General features: G+C 37.4%; 1 protein-coding gene across 7 annotated transcripts in view; it reads right to left on the bottom strand.

The window, feature by feature from the left end:
• LOC105194616 (nucleolysin TIAR) overlaps nucleotides 1–26,643 on the bottom strand; it is a 409,126-nt gene that overhangs the window by 31,658 nt on the left and 350,825 nt on the right. For all 7 annotated transcript variants that reach the window (XM_026131488.2, XM_026131487.2, XM_026131489.2 and 4 more), the window contains 2 exons: nucleotides 17,828–17,903; nucleotides 12,681–12,783 (listed from right to left, as the gene is read on the bottom strand). In XM_026131488.2, coding sequence (XP_025987273.1) covers nucleotides 12,681–12,783; nucleotides 17,828–17,903 — 179 coding nt within the window. The remainder of the gene's footprint in view (nucleotides 1–12,680; nucleotides 12,784–17,827; nucleotides 17,904–26,643) is intronic.

Genomic DNA, 26,643 nt, shown 5'->3' with positions numbered 1-26,643 from the left:
TATTATGATCTATTTCAATGCCGATCGTCTTTCTGATCGTCTCATCAAAGCGAGACTGAATTGCTTTAATAACTGAGATAAGAAAGTATTGTGTCCGAATACATTTGCAGAGATACGTGTACTCAAGGATTGCAGAGCAAGAATTTCGATTAGCTAGAGGTACGTTCTGTCGCGAACGTATGTTCGTATATCGTGCAATTGTTATATTCGTCGCAAGCCCGAAAGATCGTGTCGCCAAGACGCTCGTAAAAACACGTTAGCCAGGCGACTGTATTACTGTTAGATTGGTCTTGGTTCCAAGGTGCTGATAGTAGTGATTGCTTGGTCGAGGAATCGGGGTTGGGTTAGTGGTTGCAGCGGTGACTCGCTCGGCAACTACTCACGAGTTACTACTACAAACATTGGGTCTCTTTCTCACTCTTTTTCCCGTGTGCTCGGTCTTCGGCGATCTATCTTTCCATGCGGGTTCTCGCACCTACGTCGCTCATCCCTTTCTAAAATCACCGCCTTATCCGCCCCCGCGCTTGTCTACCATCATTTACTTTCGACCACTTTCACGATTAAATGGCCGCGAAATTGCGCGACTGTTTTACGTGAGCTGGATAGTCTAGTCCGTGGTAGCTTTACTATGGCGGATTTCGAGAGAAAAATATTGAGATGGCTCTGAATTTCGGCGAATTTCTCGAGTTCCTATCCGAATAATTATTTTACGTTCACACTTATGACTAACAAAAAAAATAAGAAGGAGACTACGTTAGATTTTCCTTCTCTTCCTTTACGTCTACGACAACAATTTTATATAACGTGGCTATGTTACATAGTCTGGAAAAATATCCGATAACTCTGCTTTGAATATATAAAAATAATAAATTGTGTGTGTGCCATATTATAAATGTTGATGCGGTCTATATATTTTTAACTTTAGCTTTGGTATTAGTACATACAATTTTTTAATCTGAAACAGGGCTATTTCCCCTTTTGTTTCTCCTTCCAATTTCTGCTTTGTCATAGTGCTATATTTCACATGTGTTTGCCGTAATAATTCTCCCTGGTCGATTCATATGTAAAAACATACACGCTCGCTTCATGCATTTGTGCCCTTTGAAAGTGATGTATGATCTTGATTGGCCGAATCGTTCTGAAGTAGACGTCGTCGAGAGGACAAACGAGCGCCGATTTACATCGGAAATCCGGAGGCGAAATTGCGCGACGACGAAGTAGGTTTATCGGCACGATTTGTATAATCGTCAAAGTTTTTGGGATTGAAGCAGGGCATACCCGTACACCGTCTCTTGAGTAAACTCGATCGATCTCTCGCGCTACAGAAATCTAATTTCAGCAAGATACTGTCACTCTTGTTTGTTGACTGTCGGTGTAATTGCACGTAAAAATTTTCTTTTTATAAAAATTTATATCTATTATTCGTTTAATCATTCATTTGTTCTCTATAATAAAAGAAAAATATTTTAAATAAAAATGAAGATATTATCGTACATTTTGGTCGAGAGTTTAGCAAAGAGATAATCTGCCAAGCGGTTATTTGTTTTATCATTAAATATATATGATTTAAAAATCGCAATTAACCATTCAAATAAGTCTCTACATATAATATGTACATTGTGACATAATGTACTTCACAATATAATGTTATTCAAATAATATAGTATTGAAATATTTTTAATATTCTAGCAAAATAAATCGAAAATTCATGGAAAAGCAATACATCTTTTATCGCGTATTGTAATTACGTGCAACATTTACAATTGATTGCCGCGTTGTATGGTTTTATAAATTCAATAAAATAATTTACATTATTTTAAATAACATTATACAAAAAGTTAAATATATATAATACTAATAATAATAATAAATATGTTTTCTTTTTGTTTGTTATACACATCTTTAGTTCTCTAAAGGTGTCTTATGTAATTTGCCTTCGTATTTACTTCGGTATTTAAACATGTCAGTATAATTAACCAAGTGTAATATTTAAACAGAGAAGTTTGTACTGAAAATTAACACAGCCATTATTATTCCCGGGACAATCATCGATATTAATTTCCGTATGTATTCCGGCTTACTGTGTTAAACGGCTCAGTCGATGCTGCCCGATTGAAATGAAATTGTATTTTAATGTGTATTATATTTGCACTAATATTTATTTCAACTTAAAAATCCGTATCTTCCTAAATCGTAGTCTCGTTATTTGAATGAATTTCGAAGCGTATGGATAATCAATACGACAGATTGTTCCCAATAGTTCTGAATTGCGGACGTGCAATAGGAAAGACCAAGTGTTTTAACGACCAAATGGATCTTGCTACGACCGACTGCTGTTAGTACACACAGCCAAGAGGAGATGCACGACCAGGATACGTTGCCTCTTGTGCGAAATACATCTCAAGTGTAGGTACTCCTCAGAACAATACCTACGGGATTCAGTGTAACATCCACAGTCTGGCTTGGAACATTACCTCTTTCGAAACGGGTCACTGAGAACGAACTCGGAGCAATTATAGTGACAATGAAAAATATAAGTCGTTTTCATCGACTTTTAATGTTTCGTGATCAATAACTGTTAGAAATGTAAGCTTATTACGTAGGGGTTGAAAAACAGAGAAAGCGTTTAACATAGTACCAATTATATTTGCACAGTTGTATAAATTCAATCTTTCTTGTAGCGAAATAATGTTATTAATACTTTATATTGACACAGAAAGGTTTATAATATCATAGATCGAGAGAAAATTGAAAGCAATTTAAATTGAAATTTTGCACTTCAAATGTTTTTAAGAAACTTGTCGATTCTAATAAAAAATATAGGTTATTTGCACAGCTATAACAGTTGTATCAGATTTGAGATTACCATATCTATTATAGCTAACAATATGTCTTTACTTGTTTTTGCATCTCTCAAATCTCGTGAGGTTCGTAAGAAAAACAAAAAGAGAATCGGAAGAAGGAAAAGAGCGGAGAGCGTCAAGGCTTTAAACCAGCGCTAAGGGTCCCAACCTCGCCATGGAACAACTGTAAATGACAAAGCCTCCAATTTCTGTCAATTTGCGATACGAAATACACGGTACGAGTGCGTTGTCTATCCCTTAAACTAACTTCCGCGGGATATATCGCATTTTTCTCTATTGATTTTACGTCGTATTGCGAACGACTGCGTTCTTAATTCGCCTCACGCGCGGATTTCGTATTCTGTCCGAAAGTTTCACATCTCGCCGCATTATCGAGTCAGGAAGTCAGAGTGACCCGGAGATACTGGGGCAGAAGAAATTGCGGCTCATCTGTTCGAGAGGCTTGCAAGCGAGCATCTTTGTCCTTCGATTGGTTAAATCGTGCGAGTAATATAAGAAAAATCGATTTAGCATATATAATAATCTCACCAAGGAGAAATGGGACAAGAAACGCAATACTCTTACAATATATAATTAATTGATTAGGAGTAATTTGAAGAGACTCTGCTACTATGTATACTTATCAAACTAGAGAACAACGTCACTGTTATTTGTGACCTTTAATCGAAATGACGATGTTTAACATCGTACTGTTATGATAATATGGCGTGTCATGGTAATTAACATACGCCATATCTGTATACGGATAAACAAGATATTTAGGATGTACATCTATGCAGCTCATTTATGATAATAGTGCATATGCATGATGGATATGCTCTGGTTAGTTGGACAATTCATAGTTGTTGCTTAAAATGTAACAATTTACGAATCGATTATGTATGACCATGTTTATTAATCTAAATTAATGTATAGAGTTTAGGGGAGTAACATAGCTAAGCTTCAGGTTGATTAAACTCTCTTTATATGTAATTAATTTGTATTAATATTCATCTGTAAATTTAATTCATGATAGAATGTAATCATTCAGTCGCGAAATCTAATCTGAAATTATTAACGAAGAAGTTCTATTAAATATTTTCAAGGTTTACAAGTTAGATAGAAAGATAAGTTTAGGGAAACTGTGTACAGAGAGAATACACAATTTAAGTTTAATTAATGACTTTTAATCTGTTGTCTACAAAATCTGTTCTACGAGATTTAACAGGTTACTGCATTCGATCCTTCAACAAATCAATTACGATGGCAAATGGCAATCGAGTATGACCAAATTTGCCAATCTATGATTAGTTATTAGCAGTATTGCCTAGCGTCATATCCATGAAATACGATGATAAGATCCAATTCCATCATGTTATGGTTGTGTCAAGGTCTTTAGACTCTGCAAATTGCGTTACGTGAAGTTTGATGGATAATCCCGGACGACATGATACTAATCACGTTACCGGTTTGATATCAAAGTCAATTGGCTCTCTGCGTTCGTACAGGAAGGATATGTCCGCGTCGCGGTCGATCGCAAAGAGTGCGATAATGCTTTGAAACGGGATACATGCGTCCTGTGGCTCGTTTCCTAAGGGATATAAACTTCCCGTTCCACGGCAATTCCAACCAATTTACTATTCATGCTGCTTCGATGTACGCCCAGCCGCGGGCTGTTGTGATACGGGCAGCCAATCAAAAACTCTCGTCGGAACAACCGACCGGCTGGCCGTCGATGCAACAAGCAGAAACCTCTACTCACAGCCTAAAGCGAGGATGGACGGTTGGAAAATACAGGAGGAAACGATATACAGGAAGGAGAGGGTGGGACGAGTGGGAGGACGTACGGAACGTACCGGGGCGCTTGTTGGTTGGTAGTTTCGTTTGTTGACGTTTCATCCAGCTTCTGTAGTGTTGCGCATACATGCGTATATACAACGTTGTACACTTAACATGGCGCACCCCACCCAGGGGAGGGTAGAGAAGAGCACTTGACTCGCCCCTTGAGCTATAAAAGTAATTATCGGCGGTTAACGATTTTTAACGTGCACGGCTACACCAGCGATCACAGTTCTCGTTGGATGCAGATGTAAATCATGTGGGATGGATCGTGCGGATAGGTCGCGGATAGGTCGCGGAGAAAATCGAACGCGAGACACCTTTAATTGAATTGGCCTTTGATTTTCGCGTGGTTTCATCAAACCGTGACACTTTGAAAAAGCTAACCAATATCAATCGTGGCATATCATGTCAGGACGTTTCTCTCATTCTTCGATAATTGATAAAAAGATTCACTTGGGACGTCGTTTATATTGAATTTGTCAATTAAAGGAAATCATTCAGCTTTTATCGTGTCTTAGACGTTACGCTACCGCACTAAACGAAGTTATGTTGATTTAAAATAATTTTCTCTCTCTCTCTCTCTCTCTCTCTCTCTATATATATATATATATATATATATATATATATATATATATATATATATATATAGTTTTTCGTCAAGTCCGGAAACACTCGAGACAGAATTTCTTTTTGAATATAACCAAAAGCCACACGTACTCGCCATCGACGACTCATCTCCCACACCAAACCGAATGAGTTTAAGATCACCGTGTAATTTAATACGGAGCATAGTCAAGCACTTCATGAGGACTCGCCAAGTTGTTGGAGATTTTCGTCTGAACTCGGCTCCCCTCGATCACGAGGAAAGCGACAACAGCCTTGTAATAGAAGCTCGACGAGTGGCAACGTGTTAAGGTCCGCGGCGCGATAAGGAGCATCCCTTCCCTTACTTAAAGTCGTAAGGCAAGCGATAGATGAAGGGTGAATTTAAAGGGGCCGGCCGACCTGGCGTCTTGGCCGCTTTAACTGCGGGACGACCACCTGCAAGTAGACAGTCCGGATCGACCGATGGCACGCATATGGTGCAGCACCGCGATGCCGGAGAATGTATCGTAAGCTACCTATCTAGCACGAGCGTACTTGCGCACTTCAATGCCGGGAAGTGTGCCGTATGTATTTCTAACAAGACTCGACGTTTAACCCACGCAAACGGACTGCGTTGCTTATTCAATGTCTACACGTCGACCACCCGTCACCCTTGATGAACTAGCTTTCCGATGCGTTAAGATTGCGTTAGATACGACGTATCGCTTGCAATTTCTGAGCATTCGCGATACATCGACGATTAGGCGCCACTGCTCATTGACAACGTTTGAAATAACGAGATGAACATTAGATAGATAGATATTTACGCGGCGAAATATAATATCAATGCGCATGGTAATTATGTAGATCTCCATTTCACTAACTTGGTTATATGCTGTGAAGTATCTGTTTTAAACGAGAATTCGCACATTTCTCTATCCCCTTTTATACATACAGACGAAAATTCCGAGCGTTAATGGAGAATATTTGTAAAATCTGATCGTTGTGGTGAAATCGGGAATAACAGAGTACACTCTGGTTATTAGGATTCCATCTCGTTTCGTACCTTCATTCGCATTCTCCATTATGTGGATACGTTCAAATAGTGGTGTAAAATCTAATGCGTCCACAAATGTGCATAAGTACAAATGAGATTATAAATGATCGTGTCAGGAATTATAATAATATTATATTTCGAGTTAGAGCTGTATCATATATACTATTGGAAATTGTATTATTTGTAATATATATCAACAGTATATGTTGTGTAATCGTAACTATCTTTTATTAACTTGAATTTTAATCAATAATATTAACTCTTCCATATTTAGCAAATATAAAGTACTTAGAGTAAATAAAGAATATTCTTTTGTATTTCGTATATTTATGACGTACGTATACTTAGTCAAAGTTTAGGTAGCACATTTTATTTTATCTTTTTCTCCTTTGTTACATATATATTCTATTACCGCACATAACGTAGTGTGTATTTATAACGTGTGCACGTTAATGTGTATTATTGAGATATATAAGCTGTTCGTTTAGCGTACAGAAATTTTATATGCGCATGTTGCATGTATTTTTCGTTATTTAATAACGAGGACAGGTAGTAATCATACAGAATGGCTATCCATGATAATATACATTTCACGTTCAGTTTATGCACCAAGATGCATAATATCTAGTAATAAAATGCAATGGTATACCATATGGTTATTTTTATAAAATACAATAATTTTGCATTGATTTGTGAAATTTCAATGTAATCGCGTTCTATTTATTTTATTTTATTTTATAATTATTTGTATTATTCTCTAGGACATATCGTAACGAATATCTTTATAAAATAAATATTTTAATAATAGTAACGTTGCCTTTTAAAATAATAGTAGTAAATTTTAAATGCATTTTTTTTACAAAATAAATTTATTCTTTAAAATGAAAAATAAAAAAAAATTGAAAAAATATAAAATTTATATCGAATTAAATATCACATTTGTTGTAATATCTACGTCATCGGGACAATACATGTACGTCATCGTTAGATATCCTCGCAAGTCCTGGTTCGACTATGTCCGATGTCGGTGGCGATACAAACTTTCGACATTAACCCGCGCCCAAGTTTGTCCTTTCACACGCCAACAATCATATTTTTGCCTGACCGCAAAATTATCTAATTGCCATGGCTATAAAATATTGGCCTAGTTGCCGGGTAACTTCGGGACTCAGTCAAATTAAATGCTGGCACGATCCAACTGTTCCCTAATTTCCTTTTCGCTTCCTTTTTTTTCTCTTATATAATATTATAATAAAAAATTTATACATATATATACACATTTGCTCATATTCGATCTTCTTGTTAAGATTATGCAACACTTTTCGTTTATAAAGTAAATACAACTGAAATTCAAGCGTGTCTCCTTGTGACACATCCTATCTATATTCGCACGCGATGCAAACAAATTATCTCGATTCCGTTTGTTTATATGCATGACGGCTGTCTTGGCGATATTTGTTGAAGTATAACTCAGTCGCTGTTCCGATACAGCCACTGTAACGTCTTCTCGTTCCGTTGAGGTATGCAGATCAACCCTAGCACGGTGGTTATGGTGCACCGCGTTTTGGATTTGCAGATGAGAGCTGACGCAACCGTCCGAAAATCGGTGGAAAGATACCGGAGTGAAGAGCAGAAAAGTCCGGAGTCATATAAACTCCGCGTGTAATTCAGCCGGGTAAAACGCTAGCCAATAAACTTGCACTTGAGACTTCTCCTGTTTTCTTTGAATGCATTTCGTGGGCGCGTCTGCGTTGCAGTCAGGGTTTCTCGATATTTTCGACGGTGCGTTGTTTTTCTTTTATCGTCCCGCTCGAACTTATTTACCCGTATAAGCTTCTGATATCATATTTTATCGCAGGTAAGCGAATTCATGCAATTCCCGCTCCATATTCTGATATTGCGGTAAATAGTATCGTTACACATCGCTTGATACACGCCATAAAACATGATACACGAAGAAAGCTGCGCTTAGCTTTTTTCATGTCTTTTAATTAAACGTTATTTTATTTTGCTATTAGAAAATTAATCTTCTTAATGGATTGTTATAGGTACTTTAATGCAAGAAGAAAAACGTAGTTTATAGTGAAGAAGGAAAAATTCTTGCTATTAGGAGAAAAAAGATAGATTTAAAATATTTAAATAAAAATGTCAACGACATATTTATTATAGTTCGTTATTTAAGAACAGAAAGTATTGTTTTCTTTTTTTAGATCAAATTAAAGAATGCCAATACATTGTTAGAAATTGTATGGTATTTAATTTACATTGCATAATTTATTAAAAATTTAGTTTAAATAAAATTATTCTATATCACAACAATTCTTAACATTATACATATAATGTAATAAAAGTATTCTTTTATCTAATTGTTACATATGTATTTTGAAATTTGTAATTTCGAATTTAACTCAAGTCCGTTTAAAATTTTTATTATAAATTTCTATTATATAACTGATATTATAAAAGTTATGGCATTTTCTGTGTGGTTAACTTTTGTAAAGCAGTTGGAAAAAGTTGTCGGTTACTAATGCTACAAAGCACAAATGTTATTATGCGAAATGATGAGGTTTGAAGTGCGCAATATCGCACGTGACCTCTTGGTTATATACGATTGGCCGACACAATGCAAGAATTTGTTTGAAGCGTGCCAAGTCGTCCACTCAAGTTTGAGAGTTTTGTTAGAGCTCGTCAGATCGTCAATGAGATTTTATATACTTCAATGTAAATAACGTACTCGAAAATTGTATTTAAATATAAAATGGACTATTTATTTTTAATCGATTAACTATTAATTGAAAGAAAAACACTTTTTTTGTAGTTAAAAGTGTTTTACTGTGTTCCTAAAATTTTGGATTAAGATATTTATAAATAAAAGACTCTAAATAAATAATAATTTTAATATAATTTTTTTAATATAGTAAAAATTGTTAAAAAACAATTTAATATATTATAAGAGATTTAGAGTCGTGAGATTGTTAGATGTTGCAAGCGGAATAGTTATGATTTTTGTGAAACGCCGTGGCCTAGAGAACGCTAGTCTATTGACCGATGGGTCTTGAGTTCACATATCCTGGCCGACTTCATATTTTTCTAGAAGTTTCTGATTCTTAGAATATCCCAAGTATCTAGTATGTAGTACTATGTATTAAATCTTTTATGTAGTACTATTAAATTATAACACACTGCATCAAAGCTCAGTTTTTCAATAGCCTTTGGATTTCCGATTTAATATGAACCACAGTATCACCAAAAAGAGTAGATTGAGAGCGGCCAGGCGTTTTTCGTGAGATGATTCGTCGAATGATCATTGAACGTAGCTTCCAAATCATTCAATATGTTAAACTCTTTATTCGTGTATACACGGTTTATAGAAATCCATCATCGAGTTGCATACATCAAATAAGTTTGTATATTCGCAGACAGTAAGTTTCCTAACTAATATATTAAATATTATATACGCATATTGAATGATTTAGAAATTGCGATCGTTCGATAAGTGATCTCACGAAAAACGCTGTTATGGCCTGACCGCTCTCAGTTTTCTCTTTGGTGATACTGTGGTTATATAACCGGTCATATTAAACCGGAAACCCAAAGGCTATTGAAGAACATTGATGCGTTATAATTTAATACATAGTACTACATACAACTAGATACTCATGGCTTACTATCCGGGATATACTGAGAATCAGGAATTTTTAGAAAAATTCGGAGCAGACAGGGGATTTGAACTCGGGATTTCTCGTCCATAAACCAGCTCTCGATGATAAGCCGCTCCACTAAGAACGTAACTATTCCGCTCGCTTAACAATATTTAACGGCCTCACGGCCCTAAATCTCTTACAATATTTAAAACAGATCCAAACTTTCAATAATTACATGTTAATTGAGTTTGTAATTTATTCGATACTGAATATTAATTAATGTAACATTTAATGAAATGTATATATGTGTACGATTAAGTAAATTGCGTTAGATTTTTTATTTACCTATATTTACGCAATTTTTTTATAATGTACAGAAATGTCATAAAATACGAGCGCTTCTTTATAATGTATAATTTTATTATTTCAAAGAGTTAAAAATAGAATTTAAATTATCTGTAAACAAGACAACCGACAGTTTTTAGTATTGTGTAGTAGTTTAATTAGAAAAAACACACAAAGATGCGAATTTTTAGATCTTAATATTATAAAACATGTTAAAAATTGAAATGAAAATAAATTTTTAAATTATGTCGGTGCTTATAGAAAATGCTTATAGAAAAGAGACGCTACGAATAAGATGTTGAAACCAAGCGCGATGCAGGGCTTTACTGCGAAACCTTAGATGTAGATTCGGTTAGAAGTAAAAGTAAATTACTTTTACTTCTAACAGTAAAGTTGGAAGTAAAAGTTATAAATCAATGCAATCCACGTGATTGCGTTTTTAATCGCAAAAACGTATATCCGCGCTTGAGAACTGTCATAGGAGCTGAATGTTTACAGCGCAAAAGCAGGCGAGCAAGATAAACTTTCCTACAAAATTATTATTTTCTCTTATGAGAAATTTAAGGTACATTCGTCAGGGAATATTAACCACGTAAAGGTGGCCGGCAAGAAAGTACTTTCTGCGAATTTGGCCTATGCAAATACGGGTGAACAATCCGGGTAGGTCGAGTTTGCAAGCCCTCGCCTAGTGAAAAAGTTTGGACGCCCCGCGACGAATACTAATTAAAGACTTGCGGAATGAAATTAGTTAGCCGAGGGGTCGGGGGTGACTCTCGAGGATGGACGATGGAGTCCTCGACTCGGCGACGAAGAGCCGCTTATGATAATATAATAATACTTACTTGGGGCCTTGGAGTGCTACCTCCAAGCTCATTATGCGTTTAGTTCATAACTTCAATTGGATTCTTACTATCCCTACCGAGCCAGGGCTTTCATCCAACCGTTGTCTCAAACCATCCTAATTATACAAGTAATTACTATCGCGAAAGAGAACGTTTCAACTCATTCATGGCCGCGATGATGCTGCATAAGCAAAGATAGTTTATCTCTTTTGCAATTCAAATATTTTGTTCGAGATATTTGATTAAAATTTATTGTACTTATTATAATTTCGTCACAGTAGAAATACTACGATATATCATAACTTTGAGAATTCAAACGCTTCTATCCCTCTACCGTGTATGTATATCTATATTCAAGGTTTCTGACGGCTGAAATTTCCTTTCGTTAGAATCGTATCTGGTCAATTCGGTGCATTTTGAAATGCGATTTACGACTTACCGCCAGTAAACGCATTTTAGAAGAGAGAAAAGAGAGAAAAGAAAATATTTGTTGACCCCCATGCTACGGGGAATTTTCACAGGGTCCATACTGTCGCTCGCCAGGCTTTGAAATCAATCTCAGTACTCTGGGAACATGATAGTACGACGCGAGTAGAACTTCTTCCTTCCTCCGCCTCGGTCCATTGAAAAAAGGCTCTTGAGTCCATCTCAAGGTATCGATTAACAAACACTCGAACAGCTAGTGCTGCCTTTGTAGAGCCCGCTTTGCAGAGTAACCGCTCGTGGTAAAGCCGTTTCGAGCTTTCCTGAATGGCACAGTGAAAGCTTTCTGTACGAACGACTCACCGAGTGTTGCACAAGAGGCGGACCTTTCGAACTCTACAGAATAACGCGACCGTGCGCATCCATTTGTGCGCGGTAGAATTTCGCCGACCTAATCGAATTCCGGTTGCGTCGGCGAAATTTCCGCATTCGCGACCGACGAGCGCGATATTTAATTTAGCAGCGCCGATTTGGTATTCATGACGAGGCATGCTGTGGACGTAAATATAACGCTTTGACGGAGCACTTGGAAATATGTATCGACTCTTTGATTTTCTTTTCCAAAATTGAACCGATATTCTATTTGTCGGGCTGACTTTGACTCGTCAAAATTACTTTCAGCTTTTTCCAACACTCGTACTTAACATGCTTTCTCTTTTTCTTTTTTTTTTTAAATAAGCATCCGAAACTTTCTAAGTCGTAATCGCATTTTCTCACTTTTATGTTCCGATCAATGCCAATATCCGTTCTTGTATACATACCAATTTTGTATTCTATATCTGTACGTACGATATTTTGTGAAACTGTGATTTTCGGAAATAACGCGATAAAATAAAAAACTTTTTGACGGAATATTTTCTCCGTTTAGATGAGAAATTATGTAAGACATAACATTGAATTATATCCTGCATTCATTTGCAGCGACAATTAAATACTTTTGCCTGCTATGTCAAGAAAACCATTTATCACGATAATCATGCTCTATACTACACTCTTGTATGCAACAAAACTCTTGGTCGTAGATTGTGAAAGTACTTACCTTCGGATTTAGGTGCGGGAGGTTTGCGAGTGGCCCAATTTGTCCGAATACTTCTACCACCGAGCCATTGGCCATTCATGTTGCCGATGGCACTCTCTGCTTCCTGAGAAAAGACAACAGGGAAAATCAATATTTTCTACTGCGTAAATTTTAAAATTATGCGAAATCCGCATAATATTAAAAGCAAAAAGGGAACAATTTAATTGCTAAACGTAAAAGATTGTATTTGTTTCCATATTCAACTCTGTTGAATTTTGCAAACATTTATTTAACATTTGCTTTGTTAATATTTTCCTATATTGTTTTAAAAAAATTTTTTCCATTCTCTTATTTCTCGCAACGCGTTGCTCTTTTTGATTTTACAAATGGAATCCTTTTTTTCACTATGCCTTAGTAGTGCATCGAATTTTATTCGGTCTTTATGCCATTGCATCGTACATTAATTCACTTTTTATGATCAAAGGAGTCGTTGATTTTGCAAAGAGCATTCAAATGGAAATACAAAGTATTTTTGCATATACGGCAAAACAGTCATTTTATTTTATAATGCACTTTATCGAATGCGTATGAACGGATACGATTACAGTTAAATTTGCAAAATTTTTACATTACAATGCTATACCCCCGAAACACATGCCCGAAACATACAAACAAACGTTTAATGCAAAACCCAAAGAAGATAACTGATACTCTTATAAAATCCATCGTGTAATTAACGTAAATTTCATAAGAAAAAAAATTATAAATAACAATTGCGAAATTATAGAAAAGATAGGACTGTGTATATTTACGTATTACAGAATGCTTCTAAGAGATTTTACCGAGAGGCGAATGAAAATACGTGTCGTCGCGCAGTGCCTCTGCGAAAGCTCCTTTATTGTCTCTCGCAACGTCTATAACAACAATTGCGAGGCGTCGTAAGAACCGCGACGGCATCCGCGCGAGACGTGGTAGAACGCCGCCGCATTCACACGCAAAACCGCGGATAAAACCAACAGGTATGTTGACGTCAATATTATCCGCGACTTATTGTTGATTCAGCCGCGGTACCCCGCCGGCGTGGCCCTCGATCCAGGTCAACTTAATATACGTTTTGAAATTTTATTCGATCGACTGCACTCTTGATTCCCCGGATTTTCGTGAACCGCTTCGGGCGATCCGGGACATTTTCCATTGCGACATTGGATTTTCGTGGAAGGGTCGGGAACACACCTTTTGGCAAAAATGAGAAAGTCGACGTATTTCTGTGCAGCGCGAGCTATTTGCACAATTCATGGACATTCGAACGAAACGACGGTTTTCACGACGCGACGATATCCAATCCGTCTTTTTACGCGTTCATTACGCGTTTCGTACGAAAAACAAAATCTGCATCGATCTGCGACGAAATTCACGGAAAGGAAATTGCACCAACTACGATATTCACAACGCGTAGCACTTGTGCATAAGAAATAGATATAGTATGGCACACGTCATCGCTTGCATCGTATACACGCGCGAAGATGTACGCTCGCGTGATATCGTGACGATGGCATTCGGACGGTAGATCCGTAGGGTGGCTCAGAGAAGACCTAAAAATATTTTCAATGCAAGAAATTTTCCGAAAAAGTTTACTGTTTGAAAAACTCTTTGAGTATGAGAGGCGAAGGGAAGATACTTTGCTCTCTTTCTTCCCCTTTCTCTCTCTCTCTCTCTCTCTCTCTCTCTATCTGTCTCTTTCGCTCTCTCTTTCTTTTTCTCTAGCCTCTTACATTCTTTCCCTCTTTCCAGCTTCCACGGCAACAGTCCACCCTCTGCTCTCTACTTTCAGCCATTTACGCCATTCGGGGCGTCCTCGGCTTTGCCTTTGCCTCATCTCCAGCCGTTACTTTCTTCCACGGCACGAGCTACGCTTCAGCCAGTGGTTCTCTACGCTTTTCTGCACGCTCCTTATTTCCCGTCGCGCACCCCGCTGGATAAAATATTTCCGATTCGAATCTCCATTCCCGATATGATGCCGCACATTCGCGCGGTTAGCCTAGATAGAGCTCAGGCGACCGAATGCGACCCGTTCTAAGCCGATTCTAAACTTCGGTCGATATCCCGACGCCTCTTCGACCCGCAACCCCTGAAAACCACCGCCGCCGCTTGCCTCCTTCCGTCCGGCGTGACCAGGGCGTTTACGTGGTACCAGAAGTACCACCACCAGAAGCCAACCGCCTCCCGTCTCTCTCCCCGTACTTTCCACCGGTTGGCAGTTTGAGTTGTCCAAGCACCCATCAAATCGAATTTCTTCCGCGGTCGACGATGCTATAGACAGACGGGAGCGCCGCCGCCGCTTACCGACACCCAACTGTTTTACACGCATTATTAAGTCATGCCCCAACACGGAGTAACGCGCCGTCGGATTACGTGGCCTTAACGAAACTTCCTTCTGCACCAAACAAACTATACAAAGCCTGACTGTAAAAGACTTTTTCTCTTTAGCTTGTCTCTTAAATTTTATTTACGTTGAATTTTTTATGTTTTTTACATTTTCTGATTCTAGTATACTGACGATCTTAATGAAGGATATAAACATTAAAAAAAAAATTGTATACATACAAATCAAATTAGTTTAGCATTTTTAACACGAGCATGCGAATGATATTTTTAAATATCTCATTATATTCTAAATTATATTATAATTTCATATTTTAGAAAAATTAATATATTGAATCTTATGATTTGCTAATGATTTTCAGTAAATGTTTGATACAATATAAACGATATAACTCTGTATAAATTATATACGTATATGTTTAAGTTTTGTATTTGTTAGGATAACAGGACAAAATTCTAAGTAGTACTTAATGAAAACGTTTCAAGTTATTTATTTAATTTGTTCATGCAGTCCCGATAAATCCTAAGTAACACATCAATTTTTAATAAAAACTGTATGACTCCATAACTAAATAAAAATATGACCTGTTGTTTTAAAAATTCTGCGACTCGCTACATACGGTATTCCTATTGCGTCAGAAAATAAAGACTATTTATTTACATGGCTGTACGTATATTCAATGCTACGTGTCAACGTGGCCGTTATGCATCCGATATTTTGACTGCAGCCGTAAATAAAATAACGTTGACACACACATACGCAGGTACCGTTTTTCAATGACGCCGTAAATGACGTTCTAATTGCTTTCGTTTACCTACATGGGAGAATACAAATCTATGCGAATGCGGAGGCACGCTTTTGTGTATTTAAGGTCGTGAGTCATAATATCGCATGATTTATCGATCAAATGGTAAAGCAACAAAAGTTGACAGTAACTAGAGCGACTCGAGCACTTACGTAGTGTATGTGTAAGTATACACTGACTATCAACTGGTAACAGGGGCAAAGCTTGGATTACATGACTGATTCATCTACGCATAGACATCGACATTGTACTATATTTGCTTTTAGAAGCGTTTTACTAATATATATTCCTTTTTAAAATTACAAATCTGTTATTTATTACGACTTCGTTGAAAGACGAACACTCAAATCATAAGTCGATTGTCTACTAATACATATTTAGAAAGTAATATACCAGCGCACACGTGTACAGCGAGAACTGTTGTCAATACCAACGTATCATTGCACTTGCGATGAATGCCATGTGTGGATTCAGGAAACGTATAGGAGACGCGGCAGGATATTATAAAGATATTCGATATTCATTAAATACAGTAGTCGAAACTTTGAATCCGTTTTCAAAGAAAAGCGAGAATTCCGGGAATTCGTATTTCGTCGTACATCTTAAGAGAGTCGGGATGTTTGATGCTGAGCGATCAAAGCTCGCGATTTAGGTATGTGTATCCGGCGGTCGAAGGATATAGTGGCGGTGGGACTGGTCGGTGTATAGGGGATAGTGGCAAGAAGGCAAGGGGAGAAATTTTCGCGTGTTCCTCGAGGTTAACGGAGACACTCGGGAAATTTATACTTCGGCAATAGTAATACCGCGGGTGTGAGGCAGGTGCCGGTGGTGGTCCAGATCGATAGGACATTAAAACAGAGGGGAAACGGAGAGAGGGTCTACCTTCGGGGCAGGCGCCTCGACGAATAACCCCGCCATAAACGGAGGAAAGCCTTCTTTTACTCAGCCGTACATCTAACTTCGCCGTGATTTACGCCGCGGATTTTGGCGGGTCACACTAAAACTCCGGACACTCTCCATTTAGCCCCGAAAAATGATGTTGTAAACCGTGACGGTCGGACCCTCCCCCTTATTTGATCAGCGAGAGCCGGGAGGACGACGTCAAGTTTGACATACTGCGAAAATGACGGATGTGATCTCGCAGTTGTTACCGTTCGTGAAATATTTCCGTTCTTTCCGACTTTGGAGACAATCGGAGTTAGATGCGATAATTAAAATGCTGCTCGGAAGGGAATTATCTACCTCTCGTCATTATGCTACCGTGATTCTGATTTACATAAAATGCATTCTCTCTTATCTTCTTTGCTCACACAAGTACCCGGATAAATTGTTATTTCATTTTTTATTATAATCTTTTAGAAATGGAATTACGAACGTTGTTGTTTTAATCGACGCGCTTTGCATGCTACAGCCTTCCTTAGAACGACCGTCTTTTAGACTTTTTTCAGAGCGGCCGCATTTTGGTAAAAGAGAACGTAACAAGAAAGGGTGATGTATAAAGTTTTCTTTAAAGGTCTGCAAGATCCTGAAGTTAATTCGGAATAAGTACATTTTTGGTAGTTAAGATATATCGATTGATGCGTACTTGGACTTATCTTATTAAACTTTTTGAATGGAACAAGATTTTTACTACTAAAAAGATATTTTCATGCTGTAGAAACAAAATATGGATGAATGTGGATAACGAAACTGTCAAATTTTGTGTTTTAAAGCTATATGTCTCTAGTCAAACTTTTATATTTTTTAAAAATTAAAGTAATTTATTAACTAATAAGCTTATATGTTGGGGTAATCTACTTTTAACATATGGTTTAATGTGCATAAACGTGATAGTGTCTTGTGCAAAATTGAATGTCGTAGCTGGGGCTCATATGATGAAATCAATATTATCCCAGCTTACGATATAACGCTAAATTTTCTATTTTCTAAATAAAGAAATCGAAGATCAAAAATAAAAAATTAGTAGTATTGTTCGCTTACCGCTTTTTTGACAAACGAAACAAATCCATATCCTTTGGACTTTAAAGTTTGGGGGTCTCTGACAACTCTGCAATCCCTGTAACATAAATATTATAATCGATAAGATAATTTGTAGATATGAGTGGAGTGTGTATAAGATTCAATTAATTAAACGTCAGGGTATAGATAATATTTAGTAATTGAATCCAACATTCGTTTCTTATTACGTCAAGTATTATTCATTTAAAAGTTCTTTCATTTTAATTCGTATCTGACATCTCTTTTTGCATTATATGTCAATATAACTGAAATAAACTTTAAGTAATAATTTTATATTTTAATTTTCACGTTTTCTTTTTGCTACAAACATCGAAATAACGCACGTATGAACGTAATGATATTTGCTATTTTTCTCCAGAATTCATTCCCGTCTATGCCTTCATTATCGCAATATTACGGTACTCGCAGCAAGAGACCTCAATTTGTTTCATGCGCAATTGAATTTTGAAACGCTCATATCCTCTGGAAAAGTACTGGCGACATTGTCGGGCGAATTGGGACCGGGTTGCCGGACCGCCCTCGACGAATTCTTCCTCATAATTAAGATTCCAGTAGCGCCCGGCGGACAAAATTAGGAATACTGGAACGCGCGACGTGGCCCTGGAGGCTGCAATCGTTTCGGCGAGAGCTTAAGGCGAGGAAATATCCTTTCGACCGATAGAGAACGGGGGTGGCATGCGCCGCGAATAAAATTCCGCACCGCATATATACCGATCCCTCCTTTCACTTCCGTTATCCGGCGGCTATCTGGACTTTTTTCGGCCGCAATTGGAAATTTTCAAAAGACTACGTCGCGCGGTATCCATTATCAACTATGCACGGTGATTGATGTAGATGGAACGGCGGAACTTTGATATATGACACTTTTCGCGTACTACGGAATTAATTGCCCGTAGAAAAAAATTGCCGGCGTGAAGATGACAGTACTGATCCTCTTCCTTTATCTTCTCGTTTGTGATGGATTAAGTGTAGAAGAGCAGCAAGTAATTAGAAAATAGATCGTCGAATGACACACATGGACGGTTATTCTTGGCATATTTTACAAATAATAAAACGATTAGTTCTCGTCTTAAATTAAGAAGTCGAATTCAAACAAAACTTAATAACGCTGCATTAAAGCACTTGTATTCTATTCTAATAAATATTGTTCTTTCGCCAGACACTTTTCCTATTATAAACTAAAAGCATGCTCGGCTTTACGAAAATAAGTCATTAAATGTATAATGTGCAGAACCACAATTTAATGTGTTATGTTTGAAAAATCTTGCAAAAATAACGTTCGCTGTGATACACGCGGATGGAAAACGAAGAATGGGCGGTGAAAAAAAAAGCAAAAGGACGACCTCGTTTGGGAAGAGAAGGCTTCAAAGAAGGTTTGTCAAAAGGAAAGAACGTAAAAGGAAATAAAAGAGAAGGCAGGCGGAATTACGCGCGTTTCAGGCTGTAGCCGGTCGGTACTTCCACTCTGTGCATCAATTTGAATGCACACCTGCCGCGGTTTCGCCCGTAATTAAAACGATTAATCGATCAAAGGACGTATCTAGGCGGAAGCGAAAAGAGTGAGAAAAAATTTGTACCATGTGTACACCCTCCCTAATGAGTAACGATAGGGAATAAATTAATCTATAATGTGGAACATTACAAGCGGCGCAGCAGTAATTAAACAATTTCAAACCCGGCGATCTTTCTTTGCGTAAAGAAAGAAAGTCAGGGAAATGACTTAAAGATTGTAGGTGAATTTCAAACGACGAACCGTCAGTCCAGTCGATTAATCTTTATCGGAAATAAATTGTAAGTCGTTAAGGTGACGTGCGTTTCAAGAGGAAACTTTTATCGGTATGTGTCGTGTTCCAAGTAACAAATATGGGCACATAATTTTAATTGACGGTGCTTCCCCTCGTATATAATACGCGCGCGACATCAAAGGCCTTTCGGAACCGCGAGATACTGTTTCCGATTGCTTTTGCACCGAACGGTTGGCGAACGTCGTAGTTTACGAGCTCGGAATGTTGAGTGGTCAATATAAGTTAGATGTAGAACACGCCGCTAGTCGCCCGCATACGCCGTTACCCACACTTCGCATCGCTCACGCCGCATATGCACCGCGCGCGCTGCTTCTATCGATATAGGTTTGTGAGCCGTTGTGTGTTTCCGTATAGCGCGCTCTTGCTCTCTTCCCCTTTGCCGTTTCTCTTTATGCCCATTTCTCTGGCTGGGCCGCCACGTAGAGCGAAACAATTGGCGCGACGGCGTGCCCCCGTGAATTTACGTTCCTCACCGCAAAAAATCATAAATTAATGCACGGTTATTGACGCGATAAATCTCAGAATTTAATTCAGGTTCCGTCGAGTCTTGTCGCACGACACGCCGTCCCTCTCGTCCGTTTTGGCCGGTGATATAGCCGCGACAATGCCAGAGGCTCGCACCCTGGCGGGCAAAGCCTCGATAGGATAAAGAGTAAGTCTGGATTTATTGCCATCGAGCCAGTCGAACACGATGGACGTGTGGATAGAAAAGGTTTTGCGTGGGCGGATTGGAGAGCAGGGGGCAATGATTCAAATTGTACGCTAGACATGTATTCGATGTGACGAATCCCGCATACGTTATCGTTCAGTCTATCAATTTCAAAATTGCGTTCCTATGTAATATTGTGCCGTTCATTCCTTCATATCAGTTATCGGAACATTATAAATAATGAGTAAATTGATTGCAACGTATAATCTTTATTCTTATAGAAATATATATATATATATATATATATATATATATATATATATATATACGTGTATACAAGAAAAAAGCGCGAGAAAGGAAATGGCGATATTGTGTTACAAAATTTCTATAGCTATAGGGAAATTTGCATCCAAGGATACACCGTAAGTTCAGATTTATTGCCGTCGACTAGGTTGGGCGTGATAGACGCGAGAATGGAAGGATGGGGTGTGTCGATGTTTCAAATTGCGCGCTAGGGACGTAATCCGCAGAAAGATTGCAGGCTTGTTGTTCGTTCTATCAATTTCAAAATCTTGATTCCGCGTTGTTTATATAGGTGATATCTGTTACGATAACACTGACGAATAAGCGCTTTACGCTTTCTTAAATCGTTGGAAATCCTATCTCGATCAATTATATCATAAGAGGCTCATACGCTTTTACTACTTAAACTATTGCAACTTAAACGTAATTAGTAACTAACGCATTGATAAATTCCTAAAAGTCATCATAGTCATGATTTATATGATAAGAATTGTTTAAATATATTACCGCATTACGATTCCGTCTTATTCCTGCAAAGTAATTTTCTTAATGTGATTTAATTCTTTTTAAATAGGTCACGATAGTTCAATCGTCGTTTAACAAGTTTCTGAATTTTGTTCTCTATAATCTTGAGCCAAGTATAGTGGAGCTTGTAAAATTTTCAGTGGTAATTCCTTTTATCTCGCAAAGTAAATTCCCGGGATTGATAAAAGCTAATAGTCAGCAGTTCAATTTTGATAATTAACATGCGATTCACTCGTACAGTATTTACTTAACAATTGCTAGTTTGCAATGCCTGCTGGACGTATTCTGTTCGTAAACACCGTACTTTTGCCAGAATGCTCGATGCATTTCAACAAGTCTAAACTGCTCTCCTTGCCTTTCGCATTTTGTTCGTATCTTTTTCCTGCATCCTCTCTTGCCTATCTCCCTTTTATCTTTCTTTCTTTCTTGTCTAATGCCCCATTTTCCCTCTGCATTCATGCTATTCTCTTTCCATACATACTATTCTATTATTTTGGAAACATTCAAATGTACTTGATAATATCATAATTGAATCTCTTACTCCGCAAAAAGTTTTTCTCAGTTTACTTAGCATGAAAATCAGACATTGATGAAACTTTTCATTCGCGAGATTTACTTTTTTCTGTGTTTGAGAGTCGCAACTTTTTTTTAGATAATTATAAAATCACAAATTCAAATTTTAAACAAATGTATTAAGCATTTTCTTCTGTTGTAAATTTTTATACATATAATACGGTTTTAAGTTTTGTACGAAATAACGATGCTCTAATTGACAATTCTATATACAATATATATAATTTAATCTTTTTTTTAGTATAATAATTCTTTTTCTAGCTCATAATTATGCTAGCAATATTATAAATTGTTAATTATGATAAATATTTTAAACATTATGTTATTAATATCATTTAATACATTTTACAATACATTTTGTGTCTTATATTTATGTAATTTTTATAGGATAAAAATATGATATTATCGAACTATTATTTTTATGAACTCTTTCACACAGCCTTCTACGTTTCAAACATGCGTGTCGTAAAGAATATATTTTTATTTCTATCAGTCGGCGCCTGTGTTTCTATCGATGATGGTTGAAACGTTTCACTCCATTCTTATTTCGTAGAAAATAAAATATTTGCGAGAAGGCGGAAGATGGGCAGAAAAAGGAAGATTGTGAATTGACGAAATCGTGTCACGACCTCATCAGTTTCATATCCTTAAGCCGCGAAACTTTCCCGTATTAACCTCCATTCCTTGGTGCCGCTTTTTCATCTTTCATACTGTGCCGGTCCTTTGACTACGTGCTGCGCAGGCAGTCTTTCCATTAGCCGCCGGAAAAATTCAAACTCATTAATTAGGCGCTAGGAATGGCGCGTCAGCATGAAAATCTTTGTACCGTAGGATCTGGGTCCTTATCGCCCGGGCAACGAAGATTGAAGAACACCATTTTCGAGCGGACGGGGAGAGGAATCGTAGGGTATGAGCGTCCGCGGGAACAGATTCATCAATCTACCTACAAATAATCGCTGCAGAGTGCTATCGTTCATCAGCATTTGATCGCTATTCTCGGACGTCGTTTATCGATTTCTGTATCAAGGGAATAACAACTTATCTGTTTACAAGGGATAGAAATACCAAGTAGAGTAGAACATTTATAAAGCACGCGACATTTTACGATGACAAATTGATGTTGTGTCATTGAAAGATTCCAGGGAGAAAATCAGGTCGGACGTGTCGATTTAATTATTAGCTTAAACGTACATTTATATCGTGCAAGTTTTACATCATAGCGCACGCGCACATGTGTGTGTGTGTGTGTGTGTGTGTGTGTGTGTTTATGTAGTATAAAATTTATGTGTAAAAATACCAATTTCCAGCACATCCAATTATGCATAGATTTAACTTGTAGATAAAATGTTACACGTGCAGAGCACAAATTTCATTCTTTGCTTTTATATAGCTCTAGCCATATGCTATTTTGGAGTGCTACAAGGGAAAGCCTTTATCGGAAATATTTCGAGTTCAAGCAGCAAGTGGTATAGTGCAGTTTTCTATGCTAGCGGGAGTTGTTATCTTCCCGCTCGTATAATGAATCCCGCGGGATGTAAGTTATGAATTTATAACCCTCTCACGACTCGAGGTTGAAATATTTTCGATAAGAAGTTATTCCTCTCTTCGATTATGAATAGTAGAGGAGCTAACCTCAGCAGTCTGACATCTTATTATCGATTATTATCAAAAATTCTGGTCTACGTTAAAAATTACGCTAGAATGCTGAAATATTACGTTCAATTTAACATTTAACATTGATCGTTACATTTTGCTTTATTATCGATTTGCTCGCGTTCAAGTATAGCGAGAGGCAGGAATGTGCATTCTGCATAACCAGTCAAACCGGTTAAAGTTTACATTATCAACAGGGTTAAGAGTGTTTATAAAGCATTAAAGACCAGCATTTTAGCGTAATGCTAGTCAATCAAGTGGCACGATTGTTTACACAAACTTTGTTGACTTTAAGTAATGTAGCGAGAGAACTTTATTCTCTCTAGAAACAAACTAACGCCTTCTTATACTTCGAAGTATATTTTCTCTTAATATAGTTTTAATAGCAGACACGCCAGTCTCATCTCGGATTGATTTCGTAAAGCGCGATGAGCAGTCAATAGGTGTCTATTGATATCTGCGGTAAAATCATAATTGGAACAAACGACGTATTTTTAATAGCTATTTTTGTGCTTTGTCAACTATAGCTCGCCGAGAAATGTATTGCGCGATAAGAGAATAGGACTCGTAAAAATCATTTCGATCATTGATGGAAACGATAGGACATGACCGTGTAGTTTACTTAATTCTTACTAAGTGCTCTCAATACCGAACCAGCTAATTGTCGATGGGATAGGTCGGGTCGATGGCGCAGGGCGGAGGCGGACAGAGTCTCAGACAAAGTCGTGTTGGCACCCAACAGCCCTCGAGGGTCCCACAAACAAAGCTCTCTTCGATTTTGAGATCGCGTCGAACGAAACCGTGCTCGTTGTGGAAATGTTCACCACTGAACTCCTCCACGGCATGCCACATTCCTACTTTCGTCGCTGTAAACCGCTTATTAATGTCTCCGATACGTAACACGCGGCATCAGCACCGGCCATTACCGAGCCCCTTTTCACCCCTGCTCTCGATTTACCTTCCGCCCCTATCGTTCTCATCCCCTTTTCGCGATAGTCACCCCTATAACCAAAGGGTTAACTGGCCCTGCCGTAAGCGAGATTATTACCTAGATAACCGGAAAATTAACTGCAAAATGCGCCGTTTTACCCTACCGGCGTGCGAGGTTATGGTAATTTTAATAACATATTTATTGCTCCCTGACTGTCCTCTCCCCCCTCCTTCTCTCTCTCTCTCTCTCTTTCTCTCGCTCTCTCTCAATGCCCACACAAAAGGCAACACTGAGCGTTTGTAGGCGAGAGCAGATAACGCGCCGCTGATTACGCCGGCGCTATTTTGCAAAGTTCGCCGGAGCCGAATTCGTTCGGGCGAGTCGCCAGGCATTGGTAATTTATGTCTTTTCCCTGCAACGATGCGTGATATGTGTATAATGTGTGCAATTTTCAATCCGAATTGATCTACGTATAATCCACTCGCCAGTACAATAGCGAAAGCTCTATGAATTATTGTAATGCAATCACTATATATATATATATATATATATATATATCTATATTTTTTTATATCAATATATCGCAGTTGACTAATTAAATACATGATGATATGTTTCATTAAAAAAACGTCCAACTCCATAATATTAAATATCTTTTGATAATTTGGAAAGAAACAATTATGATTATATTATTTTATATTATAATATTATAATATTGTTCAAATACTTTTAGTTATCAAGTGCGATGAATTTTAACAAAATTTCATTAAAAATCTGTTTATCCTTCATATTTACCTGTATGAAACAAAAATAAATTAAACAAATTTGAAAACCAAAAATAAAGGGAATAATAAGGAGAAACAAGAAAATTTATAGAAATAGGGATATTAAGGATATTATTATAGGGCTCTCTAATAGAAGTATAGAGCAAAAACATATGATAATAAAACGCCGTGGCGCAAGCAACGATGATGGCGGCTCGTAGCCCTTCTTCACGGGTCGAGTAAAACTTCCGGCTGAATGGTAAATGTGCCCGAGTATTTTCTCCAATCGATAAGCTGCATGGCACATCTACTGATCACGATAATAAGTTTATCCCATCAAGCCCGGCCAGAGACTACAAGAATACACCACTTATAATTATATTCTCTCGTGAATTTCCAGCAAGTGAAGATTATATCATCTAATTATTTATAATTTTGTATTTTTATTTCGATAGCGCAAAATCTTGCGTGGACACGATCCTCTGTACGGATCAAACGTATCAGACTCAGAGTATCAGTTACTTACAATGACTTACACGATTTGAAGAGGCTCATACCAGAATCTAAAATTTTGATGTTGATTTTGCTTTTGGTTCGTGCATATATTTTGTTTATTCAGCATGAAATACAATTTGGAACAGGCAGTTGCACAGACGTGCGTTCGACGAATCTGCGACGCATTTTACCGACGCTCGTTTTACGAACGCGTCACTATCAGCAGGTGACGTACATGCGCGTGTTGTAACACTTGCAATATCCTGCAAGCTGCCGAATGGCCGGCACTCAAACGTGGCTATTAGCCCTCCCGGTATTTCCGCGTTTTGAGATATGAAAAGAATCTTTATTTTTTATATTTTTTTTTGTATGCCTGTGTGTTTTTGATTATACCCTTTTTTCTCTTGTATGGATTATTTATTAAATTTGCAGCTTGCTGACGTGTTTTTCATTTTATACGATGATGAACGAAATGTTTGCAACGTTATAAATTATAAAACTGTTTCATAGAACGTGGAATATAAATGAGAGTAGATTTGTACATTTGCAGAATTGAATTTTTTATAAATCTATACGTATTTCCATGTACATATTTGAATATTTCAAATGTGTATTACATAAGGCGTATTAAAAACGTAAGCTAAATTAAAATATTTCTAAGAAACTAGTTAAAATTTGTTTGTAACCTGTTATTTTATTGTTACATCTGTCAAATTTTGTTGTTTTTCTTTCTGGGAATCGTGCTATTATATTCATGTCAAAATATTCCTACATATGACAGTAACAAGGGTGTTATATGTGCTCTTGGGTGTATGTTTCTTTATAGCCAGTAGTTACATCTGTCGCACGCAATAAGGCTTGCAAAATTAAATTCTCGAAGTACGTTGCTTGCCAATGCTTACAGAATTTTCAATGTGAATCATTGTCGTGAATAGAGACGAACTGTTTAGTGTCGATGATAAACAAACGTCCGGCGTGTTCAACGTAAATGCGTTTTCCATAATTTAGTCTCGTAAACATAATTAAATTTCAAATGCGGTAGTTCGTATCGTGAACAATGTTGTGATACGTGATATTAG

The sequence above is a fragment of the Solenopsis invicta genome, chromosome 16, assembly GCF_016802725.1.
Source record: "Solenopsis invicta isolate M01_SB chromosome 16, UNIL_Sinv_3.0, whole genome shotgun sequence".
Lineage (NCBI taxonomy): Eukaryota > Metazoa > Arthropoda > Insecta > Hymenoptera > Formicidae > Solenopsis > Solenopsis invicta.
The sequence above is the reverse complement of the archived record's forward strand: the minus strand, read 5'-3'. Positions and strand labels throughout refer to the sequence as shown.